The sequence below is a fragment of the Leptopilina heterotoma genome, unplaced genomic scaffold, assembly GCF_015476425.1.
Source record: "Leptopilina heterotoma isolate Lh14 unplaced genomic scaffold, ASM1547642v1 Lhet_218, whole genome shotgun sequence".
In the NCBI taxonomy this organism is placed as follows: Eukaryota; Metazoa; Arthropoda; class Insecta; order Hymenoptera; family Figitidae; genus Leptopilina; species Leptopilina heterotoma.
The window spans coordinates 1258160-1273048 of NW_025110935.1; the positions used below are offsets into that span (position 1 = coordinate 1258160).

General features: G+C 21.5%; 1 protein-coding gene across 4 annotated transcripts in view; it reads left to right on the top strand.

Moving 5' to 3' along the window:
- The window catches only part of LOC122501919 (sphingomyelin phosphodiesterase), a 34449-nt gene that overhangs the window by 12374 nt on the left and 7186 nt on the right, over positions 1-14889 (top strand). For 2 of the 4 annotated variants that reach the window (XM_043611705.1, XM_043611708.1), the window contains exons 2-5: positions 9533-9635; positions 10058-10257; positions 13578-13874; positions 14177-14569. In XM_043611705.1, coding sequence (XP_043467640.1) covers positions 9560-9635; positions 10058-10257; positions 13578-13874; positions 14177-14569 — 966 coding nt within the window. In that variant the 5' untranslated portion in view covers positions 9533-9559. Of the gene's footprint in view, positions 1-8728; positions 8852-9532; positions 9636-10057; positions 10258-13577; positions 13875-14176; positions 14570-14889 lie in introns of those variants that run through there. The other 2 variants (XM_043611706.1, XM_043611707.1) reach the window with 2 other exon arrangements.

Here is a 14889-nt window from a genome sequence, read left to right on the forward strand (position 1 = left end):
AAATAATTATTGTGAAATGAAAATTAATTACAGAAAAAAAATTTTATTGTAACAATAAAATTAGTAATGATAATGCTAATGTTAGTAATGATTTATTGCTAATAAAATCTATTAAGAGAAACAAATATTAATTTAATGAAAATATATTTAATATATGTAAAAAGCAAATGCAATTGAAAATCGTTATGCAAGAACTTACACAAAAAATACGATTACGATGCAAATACAATGGGCATTTAAGTTATTTCCAAAAGGAGATACGCTCGATAATCAAACTGAAAAGCAGTAGAGTTCTGATTACCCCCGATAATTTTTGTCAGATGAGAAATAAATGATATATTGTAAGTTTAAAAGAAGGACACAATACCAAAACGTTTACTAAAGTTTAAAATCTACTTTTATTATAATAGAAGAATAAAAAAAGAGTTTTTTTTGTTAACTTGTATTGTTTTTCTTTATATCTTAATTTATACGTTATCTACACCTCGATAATTGTACTCTTTTTTAAAAATAGTGTTTAGTTCGATGACAATTGTTGACCTTTTGCAATTTGCTTTTTAAAAAGTATATCTGTTTATTTACGGAAAATTTCGGCTAAAACTAACTTTAATGAAAATATTGACTGAATTTTAAATTAGGAAAATGATTTCATAATGTTAGCTTACTATTATTATTTTGAGCCAAATCACTTTTGAAAACTAATTCAATTTTAAATTTTTACTATAATTTTTACTCTCTAAATTTGAATTAGTTAAAAATATCTAATTTGATAATAAAATGTCCAGTCACTGACTTCGAATAGCAAAATTTTACTAATCAAATAGTTAATAATAAATAATTATTAGTTAAACTTACTTTTAGTTTATGTCAACTCAAAATAACTAAAACTTTTTGTAACTAATTCAATTAGTGAAATATTAGTGAAAATTAGTGAAAATAACTAAAACATGTTGTTTTTAAAATTTGACTATTTTTGAAGTTCTTTTCTACTAATAATGATTTTTTTTGACTAATTTTTTTACTACGTTTTTTTGGTACTAATTATTATTAGTTATTTTTTACCAATTTCAGAAGCAAAAAGTCAGTCAAAATTTTACTGACAATGAGTTATTTTTAACTAATTCAGATTCAGGAAGTAAGATACCATTCTTTTTGGTTCAAATTTTTTGTAAAAAAAAGTTTATACAACTCTTAATTGCTTACTAATTGTTTATATTGTGTCTATTGTTCTGTATCAGACATCAGTTCAAATTACTTGCGTAACATGAACTGATAAAAAATTCTCTCTGCTTCCTTCGGACTCATTTAATTTCTACTGCAAAATTGAAAATTACAAAAGTTCATTTTAAACAATTGAAACATGTTTCAAAGTTGGATAATATATTTTAAATTTTTAAAAATTTATTGTATTTTATGATTTGTGATTAACTATTTTGAGCGTTTAAATAAAGGAAATTTAAAACAAATTTTGTCTTTTTTGTAAATTAAATTTTTTCTTCAAATTTTGCCAATTTTATCATTTTTTGTTAATTTAATATTCAATTAAATAAAAATACAAAAAATACAAAAAAATTGAATAACAACGGAAAAATTGAAAAAATAATAGATTTATGCTCTAAAAATTCGTAACGTTCAAAATGAATAAAAATTTGTTTCATAACAAATAATTTCGAAAATTACTAAATTCAGTAAAAATCGAAAATGGAAATTAAACAATTTAAAACTTTATAAAATTATTTTTTTAATATGTGTCGCTAATATTATGATGATAAGATTTAAATTTCAATGAACAAAATTTGTTTTTATAACAAATAATTTCGAAAATTACTAAATTCAGTAAAAATTGAAAACGTAAATTAAAACAATTTTAAACTTTATAAATTTTTTTTTGATACCTGTCGCTAATATTATAATAATATTTAAATTTCAATGAACAAAATTTTTTTTTATAACAAATAATTTCGAAAATTACTAAATTCAGTAAAAAATGAAAAACGTAAATTAAAACAATTTAAAACTTTATAAATAATACGTGTCACTAATATTACGACAAGATTTAAATTTCAAAAAGAAATAAATAAACTTCGTTCATTTGCGCCTTGGAAACACTAAAATCATTTTTTTTTTTTTTATTATTTATTTAAACATATTTTTCATTTTTTTCATTATATCTTTACTCGCAATTTTTTCTTTCCATTTAATTACTTCAATACGATCAAAATATTGACAGTTACTTTTATCGAAATCATTTCTAACAAGGAAATTAAAATTCAATCACTAACAGTACGTGTTCAATCAGCCCAATCAAATTCCCAAGAATTCTTATCGTTTCATTTTCTTTAAAATATTTATTTCTTTTTTTTCTTTTTTTTTATTTAAAAAAATGAAATATAAAAAAATTTAAATAATATCACGCTCGATACAAAAATCGTATCTTTTTTTTCTATAAATAATTTTAATTCAATTCACTAGGCACAAAGATTTTTGTCTATATTTATGAAAAAAAAGAAATTATATTCCGAGACGAAGTGTAACAAGCAATTATGTTATAGTAATTAGCATTAATCAGCGCTAAATATTAAGAATAATTGATACTTCCGGTTTTATTCCACACCTACATATACATATACATATATGTGTTCCGATTTTCTTTTCACATAATTAATGTTTTATGGCAAAAGAAATAAAGAAAGCAGCAATTTCCTTTATGATTAAATATATATGCGATTGTAAATTCCCTCGTCATCGGTGGAATTTACACTATTTTTATGGCTTTGACTGAAATGTGTTTAAATAATTTTGATTTCTTAACAATAACAACAATAATAACAACAACAATAACAACAACAATAACAACAACAATAATAATAAAAATAATAAAAAATAATAATAACAACAATAATAATAAAAACAATAAAAATAAATAATAATAACAAGAATAATAGAAACAATAAAAATTATAATAATTATTATAAATTATTATATAAATAATATAATCCCCAGCAGAGTTAGTCCCCCATTTTTTGATAGTTTTAATATTTTAATAATAATAATAATAATAATAAAAATAAATAATTACAACAATAACAAAAACAATAAAAATAATAATTATTTTTTTATCTTTGTCTTGATTTAACAGTCAAAGTTAATAATAAATATTATATAATAATTATTATTATTAATAGTAATAAATAAAATTCTAAAATTATTTAAAAGTTAAAAAATATAATATAGAAATAAAATTAGGTAATGATAAAAATTATTATTATAATTGTTATGTTTATTTGTTGAAAAAGAATTAAGAATTTGAAATAAGAATTTCTTTTCAAATCTAAATTTCAATTTTGGAAATGGAAAAATGAATTTCATCGAAAGAGCGAGAAATTTCCGGATATATCGAATCTGCGGAAGTTTCTTACACATCATCTCTCTGTATACTTGTATAGGTAAAGTGTGAAAATGAAAATGAAATCAGGACGTGCCTCAGTATGTCAATAGCCTCGGGTTAAATCTGCACAACACTCAACAGCATCCATTCCCCATATACATATATGTATGAAAGTAAACTTTACAATTTACTTGATGAAAATTATCTACTTTTCGCAAAAAAAGAGAAAAAAAATCACATATATCTTTTATTTATTTCGACTTTTGTTGTCTCACATACGGGGGAAGTATTTATAGATTCTTTCATTTAACACTTTTTCATTTTTATCTTATTATTTAAATTTTTGTTTCTTAACATCTCTTTTCATATCGAGATAAATGAATTTTTTTTTCTCTTTTATTTTACATTTTTTTTCTTTTTCTTTTTAAAATACAACTTTTGAAAGGGAAAAATTAAATAAAAAATCAAATTAATTTTTTAATGTTCTTTTTAAATTTAAATGTTATTAAAAAATATTTCTTCCTGAAAGGGAAAAATCAAATAAAAAAATTAAATAAATTTTTTAATGTTCTTTTTAAATTTAAATGTTATTAAAAAATAATATTCCGTCACGTATTCAAAAAGATTATAGTTTAAAAAAGTTTAATTAAAATTTTTGTTTCTTATTGCAGTCAAGAATTTTGAAAAATATATTTTAAAAAAAAAGTACTTGGTTCATTTAAACGTTCAGAATTTTTCTACTTAAAAAATCGTGAGTTAAACAAAGAGCGTTTAAACTCTAAACGGAAACACTTAAATAAAGATGAAAATATTAGTTCTTGTGTCATAAATTTTTTGAAATATTGTTTAAAAATGCCATAGAAATTTTTTTATTTTGAATTTGAATTTTTAAATCAAAAGAATATTCTCTTAAATCATTAAAATCATTAAATAGATTAACAAAATAAAAAATAGATTAATAAATAATATGAGAGTAAAAAATAATAATTTAATAAATGCTATAGAAATTTTTTGTTTGTAATTTGAATTTTTAAATCAAGAGAATATTCTCTTGAATAATTTTAATAAATAAATTAACAAAATAAAAAATAAATATATATGCCTTTAGGCCTAATTAAGCCATTAGGCCAAACAGAGAAAAATCAAAACATCTTTTATTTATATAATTTTATGGCTTCCAAAAATATTGAATTAAAATAAAAAATAGATTCATAAATAATAGAAGAATAATTAATAAATTAAATAATAAGTTCCGCTATTATTATACAAAATAATCTTTTTCTGTCGGTTGTTCGATTAAGAAATTAATAGATTAATAAATAAAAAGAGATTAATTAAATAAACAATAAATAGCGCAATAAACAATAAATAAATTAAAATGTAAAATTTTTATAATTTTTTTTAATAAAAAATTGTTACTCTAAGAGGATATAAACTGACTATTAAAAAAGGAAATTTCCTTTTAATTTTTCCATTTCCTTTTATTATTATTCTCGTCATTGGCTTTTTTCTGGGTCGCAGTGTATCAATCATTTCACTGACATAATCCGTTTCTTTAAAACGGTATTTTATTTGGAATTTTTGTAAAAAAGTTATTTTAAAAGGTTGATATTAATAGAAGGTGGTACTACTGGTAGGTACTACGAGATGCTTATCGATAATTTTAACACACAGCTGTCTATCTTTCTTTCTATTAAAGATCAACATGGCGAGACGGAGCGAGTATCTTTCTCGTTAGGCTCGATGGGTCAAATAACGGTGTGCCACGTTATTCCACTTGCCGTCTTTTACTCACTCCTTTTATATTTCACGAATCGCATTTCGATACCGAAAAAAAACCGTTGTCCATAAGTTTTCATAATAAATTTTAATTCCATCGCGCAAGCCTCAGTGGTATGTGTTATGCCTTCGAATAAAGGGAAATAATAATAGATCCAATAGGGAACAAATATTTTTCATTTAATTAACAATATTGTTTTTTAATTATATTGTTAATTTAATTAATAATATATTATAATAATATTATTAATGCATAATATTCATAAAATATGTTTGATTTAAAGAAAAAATTTCTTGAATCAATAAAATTTATTTAAATCAAAGAAAATTTGTTTAAATAAAAAAAAAATTTCTTTGAATCAAAAACCGTATTTAAAGAAAAAATTTCTTGAATCAATAAAATTTATTTAAATCAAAGAAAATTTGTTTAAATAAAAAAAAAATTTCTTTAAATCAAAAACCGTCTTTTTGTTTGAATGAAAAATTTGATTGAATTAAACAAAAAAAATTTCATATTCAAATTTACTTTATCTATTTGGAAGGATTTCCAGAAATTTTCCGGATATCTTTAGTTCCGGAAGAAGATATCTCGATTTTTTCCAGAAATCCTCCCACGTGGATAATAATTTTGATACCAAAACTGAAAAATACTTTACTACATTGTTGCCATAGGTCTAGGAATTTTAGTTAAAAAAAATTGAATTTTGGAGAAGTCAGAAATTCAATTATTTTCAAAAATTTTTTCAAAAATTCTTGTCAAGATTTCAACTATCTTTATAAATAGTAAAATTCTTCTTAAAAATTCAATTATTTTCAAAAGTTATAAAATTCTTGGCATATTTCAATTATTTAAAAAAATTTTTTCAAAAATTCTTGTCAAAATTTCAATTATCTTTATAATTAGCAAAATTCTTCTTGAAAATTCAATTATTTTCAAAAGTTATAAAATTTTTGGCAGAATTTCAATTATTTAAAAAAATTTTTTCAAAAATTCTGCACAAACATTTAATTATTTTCATAAATAATACAAAAATTCAATTATTTTCAAAAGCAATAAAATTCTTCGCAAAAATTTAACTTTTTTCAAAAATTAAAAAAAAATTTGTTTAATTAATTAATTTGTTGAAATTTCAATTATCTTGTAATTAATTAGAAATTTTAAAGAATTTTCATTATTTTCAATAAAATTTCTCGAAAGAATTCAATAATTTTAAAACTTTTTGATAATTTACTTGTCAGAATTTCAATTATATTAAATTCTTTGCAAGAATTCAATTCTTTTCATTGTAATTTTAATAAAATATCAGATTCAATTATTTTTAAAAACTGATAAATTTCTTTGCAGAATTTCAATTATTTTGAATTTTTTGCATGAATTCAGCTATGTTCAATAAAAATTCTTATAGAACAATTAAATTATATTTCAAGATTTTGATAAATTCCTATTGTAGAATTTCAATTATTTTAAATTTTCCGCAAGAATTATATTATTTTTAATAAATTTAAAAAAAAATTCAATTGTCTTTAAAATTTTTGACAAAATTTCTTGTCAATATTTGAATTATTTATTTATAATAAAATTTCTCGAAAGAATTCAATTATTTTTAAAAGTAATAAAATTCTTCGCAAAAATTCAATAATATTCAAAAAATTTTTAAAATTGAAGTGAAAATTTCAATTATAATTTCAAAATAATAAAATTCTTCTCCAAAACTCAATTATTTTCAAAATTTTTAACAAAATTCTTGTCAAAATTTCAATTATTTTCAAAAATTGTTCTCTATTTAATGATTTTCAATATCTACTATTGTAATAACATTTTTCTAAAGAATTCAATTATTTAAATTTTTTTATAAAATTCTACGCGCAAACATTTAATTATTTTCATAAATAATAAAAATTTCACAGGAATAAAATTTAATTATTTACCATTTTTTTTTTTTATTAATTTCTTCGCAATAATTAATTTATTTTCATAAATAGTACAATTCATCGCAAAATTTCAATTAGTTTTCAAACAATTTTAATTCGTCGCGAAAATTAAATTATTTAAAAAATTTTTTGATAAAATTCTTTTTAATGAATTTAATTTTAAGAAACATTCAATTATTCAATAAATTATTTATTTTTGCATTTAAATAATTCAATTCCCGTAATATTTTCTAATAAATATTGATTTAAAAATGAATTTTAGATGAAAACACTAAAAAAAAAATTGAATTTTGGAGAAAAGTTACAAAATGATTGCGAAAATTTAATTATTTACAAATGTTTAATAAATTTCATCGTAATAATTCCATTCTTTTTAGAAAATCATTTATTTTCATAAATAATTAAAGTCATTTCAGAATTTCAATTATTCTAAATACAATTTTAAATTCATAATGCGAATTTAATTTTGGGAAACAATCAATTATTTATTTTTGTATTTAAATAATTGAATTCTCGTAGAATTTTCTAATAAAAATTAATTTAAAAAAAGAATTTCAAAGAATTTACTTAAAATTGTATTAAAAACAATTATTGAAATCCTGTGAAGAATTTTAGAATTTTGAATTTTGAATTCTTGCAACGATTTTTTATTATATTTTTTTTAAATAATTGAAATCCTGTCAAGAATTTTATTATTTATAAAAAAAATTGATTTCTTGCAACGAATTTTATTAAATTTTTTAAATTGAAATCCTGTGAAAAATTTTATTATTTATGAAAATAATTGAATTCTTACAACGAATTTTTTTACATTTTTTTTAAAATAATTAAAATCATTAAAAAATGTTATTACTTGTAAAAATAATTGAATTCTTACGAAGGATTTTATTAAAATTTTTGTAAATAATGTAATTTAAAAAAAAAAATTTATTAAAATTTAAATTATTATAAAACACGAAGATTTCAAGTACTCCAAGTCGAAGACTCGGAGTGATTGATATCTTCATGTTTTATAATAATATTCTCATAATTTATTGAATTTCAAAAATGTTTGAATTTGATTCTTTTGAAGAATTTTAATTCCTATGGAAAAATAATGTTTGAATATTTATTTAAAAATGAAGTCATTGATTTTTTCGAATAATTTTCCAAATTAAAGAAATTCGTACATAAATGTAATAGAACTTTTTTTTGAGTATCCAATAAATTGGGAGTGAATTAGAATAATCTTTAAGGTGAGGGAAAAAATCAAAATTCCATCTGGAAATCAGGGAAAAGTCAGGGAAAAACAAATTTCAATTTTTGTAGCAAATTCAATTTTTTTTTGTGTTGAAAAATTTCACAATAATTCTTTTCTTTAAATATTGATTTTTGCAAAAACATAAATTAAAGTCAACGTGAAATTGTCTGAATCATCAATAATAAAACAATGTTTTATACACAAGCAAAACGTTTGTTGCATTTTGTAAGTATTATAATGAAAAGTTATACGATGAAAATAGAAAATTTTTAAAGATTGATAATTATTGAAAGTATATATACCATTCATCAATGAAAGCATGTATTTATAGATGTCAGGATGATTCCCCCCATTGTATAATTTATAAATTATAATATAAACACTGCCGGCGTTGGATAATATTTAATGTCGTTATCGAGTGCGTCCTCATTTTCCACTTAAGCGAAACGTCTCTTCTTTATTATTATGAATTATTATTTCTTTTCTTCTCAGTGAGTTGAAATTAACAAACGGTATAATTATTGTCCTAAATAACAAAGAAACTATGTAGTCGAAAATAATTAATAATTTTTTCAATTTGTTTGTTTACAACCAGTTTTACAAAAAAGTACATAAGATTTGAAATAGAGTTTCAGAAAAGTAGAGATCTAAAATTATTTTTTAACAAAATTGTTTTTTAACAAAATTATTTTTTAACGAAATTATTTTTTAACAAAAATTATTTTTTAATGATATTATTTATTAACAAAATTATTTTTTAACAACATTATATTTTTTAACAAAATTATTTTTTAACGAAATTATTTTTTAACAAAATTACTTTTTTAAAAAATTATTTTTTAACGAAATTATTTTTTAACAAAATTACTTTTTTAAAAAATTATTTTTTAACGAAATTATTTTTTAACAAAATTTTTTTTAACGAAATTTTTTTTAACAACATTTATTTTTTAACAAAATTATTTTTTAACACTATGAAAGTGAATTGTGAATAAATTATAACATTGTGTCTAAATTTCTAAATATTTTATTATTTCTCCTTTGAGACGGAATGATTAAAATAAATTCAGACAATTGATCTTGTTAGTCATCTATAAAATCAAGGACAGCATTGTGGCAATATAAATTGTTGGCTGAATAATTTTTTCTGGACAGTTCAATTGATATCGTACTTTGTTACTTGTGTGTTATAGGTGACAACACCAAAGAATCAAAATAGTATGCCAAAACAAAAATGGATATTAATAAGCGCCGCCTGTGTATTTTTAATCGTCACTCAATCATGGACGGTCCTCGGTAAGTTTTTCTGTTTTTTTAAATTTTTAAAAATTTTAATTTAAATTTAAAAAACAAAAAAAATAAAAAAAAAATTTTTTAAATAAAAAAAAGACCTAAATAAAAAAAGAACATTTAAAAAAACTAAATTTTAATTTTAAATAAAAGTTATATCTTTTTTTAAATTATATCTGAATCTTTAATTCATTTGTGAATTGTGACTATAAAGAAATAATTCAGTGACTCAATAAAGAATTATTCTATTGTCATTACTCTTACTATTATTTGATTACTAATGATCGAATTAATTTAGTTCTTATTTACCCCAAAAATTATTTTCATTGTGTAAACATTGTTTCAAAAAATTTTTTTAATTTTTTAAAAATTAAAAAAAAAATTTTTAATTTAACTTGGAATTTTCTTTTTCCGAAATTGAAAAACAGGAAAACCTACAGTGTCAAGAAAAGAAGCAGAAATCGAGTCCACAAATTGGACACGAGTAGCTGAAGAATGGTGGCAAAAAAAAAATGATACTCTTAACTATAGTGTGACAATTCTTCCATTTACTCAAAAAGTTCATCAACTTTCATCAACAACTGAATCGGTTGTTATCAACGGAATGAATAAAGAACAGTATTCCAGGGTAAAGCACTTTTCATTTCTTTTAAACATTCTATCGACTCTCTAAATTAATAAAAAGATTGTCCACTAATTCAAAACCAAAAAATTTGAAAAAAAAAAAATTGCACTAATTTTAATTCAAATTAAATTTTTACTAATTTTTCAATTTTTGAATTTTACTAATTTTTAAATTTTATTTAGTAGTTCTTAATTTTTTTTTTACAGAAATTTCGATGAAAAGTTATAGGAGAAATATTTATTAATTCAAATTAGTAGACTTTTCACTAATTCAAGTTTAAAGAGTGGCTTCAAATTTTAATTATTTGTTAGCAAAAAATATTCTTTAAGAAAAATTTAATTTCATAAAAAAAATTTCTAAATAAACATTTCTAAAATTGAAGAACCAATTTAGTCGCACAAGTGGCGAAAGTTATTAAAAAAAAAACACTCGACCGAGCTCGGAATTTATTTACCTAAATTAAAAATAAAAATTGTTTATATAAAAAAATGTTAAATCTCAACAATAAAAAAAAAAAAATTGTACTGAAAAATATTGCGAGAAAGTAAATTATTATGTAAAAGTCTAACCATGATGTAAAAGTAGTATTTCGCACTTAATGCTTAACTACCATCAGGAAATTCGAGTCATTTTGTTCTTTTTCTAAACACAAAGTGTATAAAGCTTATAGTGGCCTTGAAGTAATTCCGTTTTACTATCTTTCTTTTTCTGGACAATTCAATCCTTTACTTTCACTTTCCATACCAAAATCCTTTCACTGTAGTTGCATCGTCAGAAAAATACAAATATTTTTTTTTTATTATGCATTATTCATCAATTTGCAATACTACATGAGATATAAATGTACAAATTACAAATATTACAAGAATTGAGTAAAATAATCGCGAAGCTAAAAATAACCACCAGGGGAAAAAATATTTTCGAAAAGGATTGCCATAAAAAATTAATTTTGTTTTTCCCTGATTTCCAGACTTTTTCCTGATTGATTTTGATTTTTTCCCTGACCCTAAAGAATATTCTTTAATTGGAAAGTCGGAGTGATTGATATCTTCATGTTTTATAATAATTTAAATTTCAATAAATTTTTTTTTTTAAATTAAATTATTTAGAAAAATTTTAATAAAATCCTTCGCAAGAATTCAATTTATTATTTTTACAAGTAATAAATTTTTTAAATAATTTCAATTATTTAACAAAAATGTAATAAAATTCTTTGAAAGAATATTCAATTATTTTTATAAATAATAAAATACTTTACAGGATTTCAATTTAAAAAAAAATTTTTAAAAATTAATTGCAAGAATTCAATTATTTTCCTGAATAATAAAATTCTTCACAGGATTTCAATTATTTTTAATAAAATTTCAAGTAAATTCTTCGAAAAATGTAATTATTTTCAAAAATTTTGATAATGTTCTTCGAAAGAATTCAATTATCAATTATTTTTAATAATTTTTGAAAAAGCTCTTTGGGAATTTTGGGAATTTTTAAATTATTTTGTTAGCAATTCAATTAAACTCAAATTTTTAAAAATTTTAATTTGAAATAAAATTTTAATTTTATAAATTAATAAATTAAAATTAAATAAATAAATAAGAATAATAATAATAATAAATTATTAATAAATAAATTAATTAATTTTTGAAATAAAATTTTTAAATGATTTTAATTATTTAAAAAAATGTAATAAAATTCGTTGTAAGAATTCAATTATTTTCATAAATAATAAAATTCTTCACAGGATTTCAATTATTTAACAAAAATTTAATAAAAGTCGTTGCAAGAATTCAATTATTTTCATAAATAATAAAATTCTTCACAGGATTACAATTATTTAAAAGAAATGTAATAAAAAATCGTTGCAAAATTCAATTATTTTCCTAAATAATAAAATTCTTCGAAGAATTTCAATTATTTTCAATACAATATTATAAGTAGGTAAATTCTTCGAAAAATGTAATTATTTTCAAAAATTTTGTTGAAATTCTCCGAAAGAATTCAATTATCTATTATATTTAATAATTTTTGAGAAAGCTCTTTGGGAATTTTAAAATTAATTTGTTAGCAATTCAATTTTACGAAATGTTGATTATTCAGAAATTCTGCAATTAAATATTTAAAAAATAAAAACTTGAAAAATTTTTTAAAAAATTCAATTAAACTTTTCCAAACAAACTAATTTTACAGAATTTTTATACAGTATTTTTATTTAAAATTAATTTTTAAATCAATATTTATGAGAAAATTCTACCTATTTATGAGAAAATTCTACCAGAATTGAATTATTTTAATACAATAATAAATAATTTATTGAATAATTGAACGTTTTTTTGAAATTGAATTCTCATAAAGAATTTAATCAATCAATTTTTAAAGAATTGAATTCTTTCGACGAATTAAAATTATATGAAAACTAATTGAAATTTTGCGGTAAATTTTATTATTTACGAAAAGAATTGAATTATTGCGAATTAATTATTTTATTAAATTTTCGAAAATAACAATTGAATTTTGTGGAAGAATTTTATTAAATTTTCGAAAATAATTGAATTCTGGGGAAGAATTTTATTGAATTTTGAAAATAATTTAATTCTGGGGAAGAATTTGATTATTTATGAAAATAATTGAATTCTTGGGAAGAATTTTATTAAATTTTTGAAAATAATTGAATTCTTGCAAAGAATTTAAAATAATTGGAATGCTGACAAGTAATTTATCAAAAAATTTTAGAATTATTGAAATCTTTCGAGAAATTTTATTGAAAATAATCAAAGTTCTCTATAACCTCTAATTTATTTATTTATTTTATTTATTTATTTAATTATTTATTTATTTATTTATTTATTAGAAGATAATTGAGATTAAAAAAAAAATTTTGGACAAATTGAATTTCTGCGAAGAATTTTATTGCTTTTGAAAATAATTGAATTTTTGCAATCATTTGTGACTTCTCCAAAATTCAACTTTTTTAGTGTTTTTAATTATAAAATTCTCTGATTTTTCCCTGATTTTCCTGACCAATTCTTCTTTACCTGACTCTTCCCTAAATATCTTGATTTCCCTGACCTGTGATAACCATTTTTAATACCAAAAATACTGAAGTTTTTTTATTTTTAATTTCACTGTATGAAGAAATATTTACATTATTCAAATAATCAACAATAACGTGCAGATAATTTATAGTTTCTATCCAACCTGTTATGTTAGGTAAAAAATTATAAAATAGAGATAACGAAATTGTATTGTCTATAGAGAAAGAAAAACTTTAATTTTTTGTATTCTTTTTGAAAAAAAGATATTTATCAAACTATAATTTTTTGCAGGTGAATTATTCGCGAATGTTGTGGAACATGGAAAGTACCCAACAAGGAGGCCATCTTTCCCTGTTTGTTGACAAGGCAGTGAAACTTTTAGATTTGAGACAAGTTATGATAGAGGTTGAAACCTCCGTCATGTCTAAAGTATCATGCTCGGCATGTAAAGTGGGAGCTGGTCTTTTGCAGCACTACATCAAATCAGGAAAAAGTGACAACGAAATTCTACAGCATATTTATCAATTTTGTACCTATTTCAAAATTCAAAGCCCCCGAGTCTGCTCTGGAGTTACTGATCTTTTTGGGGTAAGATTTTGTTCTTCTACTGAACAATAAGGGCTAATTCCGCCAAGCACAATTAAAAGTTAATTTAAGATTAAAGCTGGTTTAACGGCTCATGATTTGTCACAGGAAAAAGTAAATCTTAATTTAAGGTCAGGCTTAAATTCAGCACTGTCTGCTATAATGTTAAATCATACGGATTCGTCAAAATAAATGGTGACCACTATAGTTGCCAGCCCGGACCTCTAAATAATTTAAAGGCTATTCGTGAAACTGGTCCTAATACTAAGAGAGCTAGGCATTTTCTAAAAACTAAATTCTTGCAGGGTGAAGTGATATACGTTTTGAAGCAGATCGATTTGGGGCCAGCTCAAATTTGCAGCTTTGTAATTGGAGATGCATGTGAAGATACGTATAATCCGCAGCATGAATGGGAAGTGGCCTTCCCACCTGTGAATAAGCCGCCTATTCAACCACCTATTCCGCCCAAGGAAGGTGCTCCGACCTTCAAGGTCCTTCACATATCTGACACTCATTACGATCCTTACTACATGGAGGGTTCAAATGCCGAGTGCAATGAACCCCTTTGTTGTCGATATACTAATGGACGTCCCCTCACCGCTTCTGCCGCTGCCGGAAGATGGGGAGATTACAGAAAATGTGACACTCCTAAGAGAACTGTCGACCACATGTTGAATCATATTGCAACAACACACACTGTAAGTAGTCCATACGGTTTTTAAAACACTTGATTTGTTTACCTAATTAAGTCAGTAGGGACCTTTAAGCAACCATTATTTAAATTCTAACATAGTAATCCATAGATTTTCTAAAGATATCAAATTGAGACAAAAATAAATGAATCAAAACTGTTGCGAAGCAACGTTTTGATTCATTTATTTTTGTCTCAATTTGATATCCTTAGAATCACAGAAAGAAATATGTGTTAAATTTGTTGCCTGCAGTTTTCAGATGGTGTTATTTTAACACAATTTTGGTGTTATTTTAACTCCATTAAAAATTTTTATTAATTTAACAC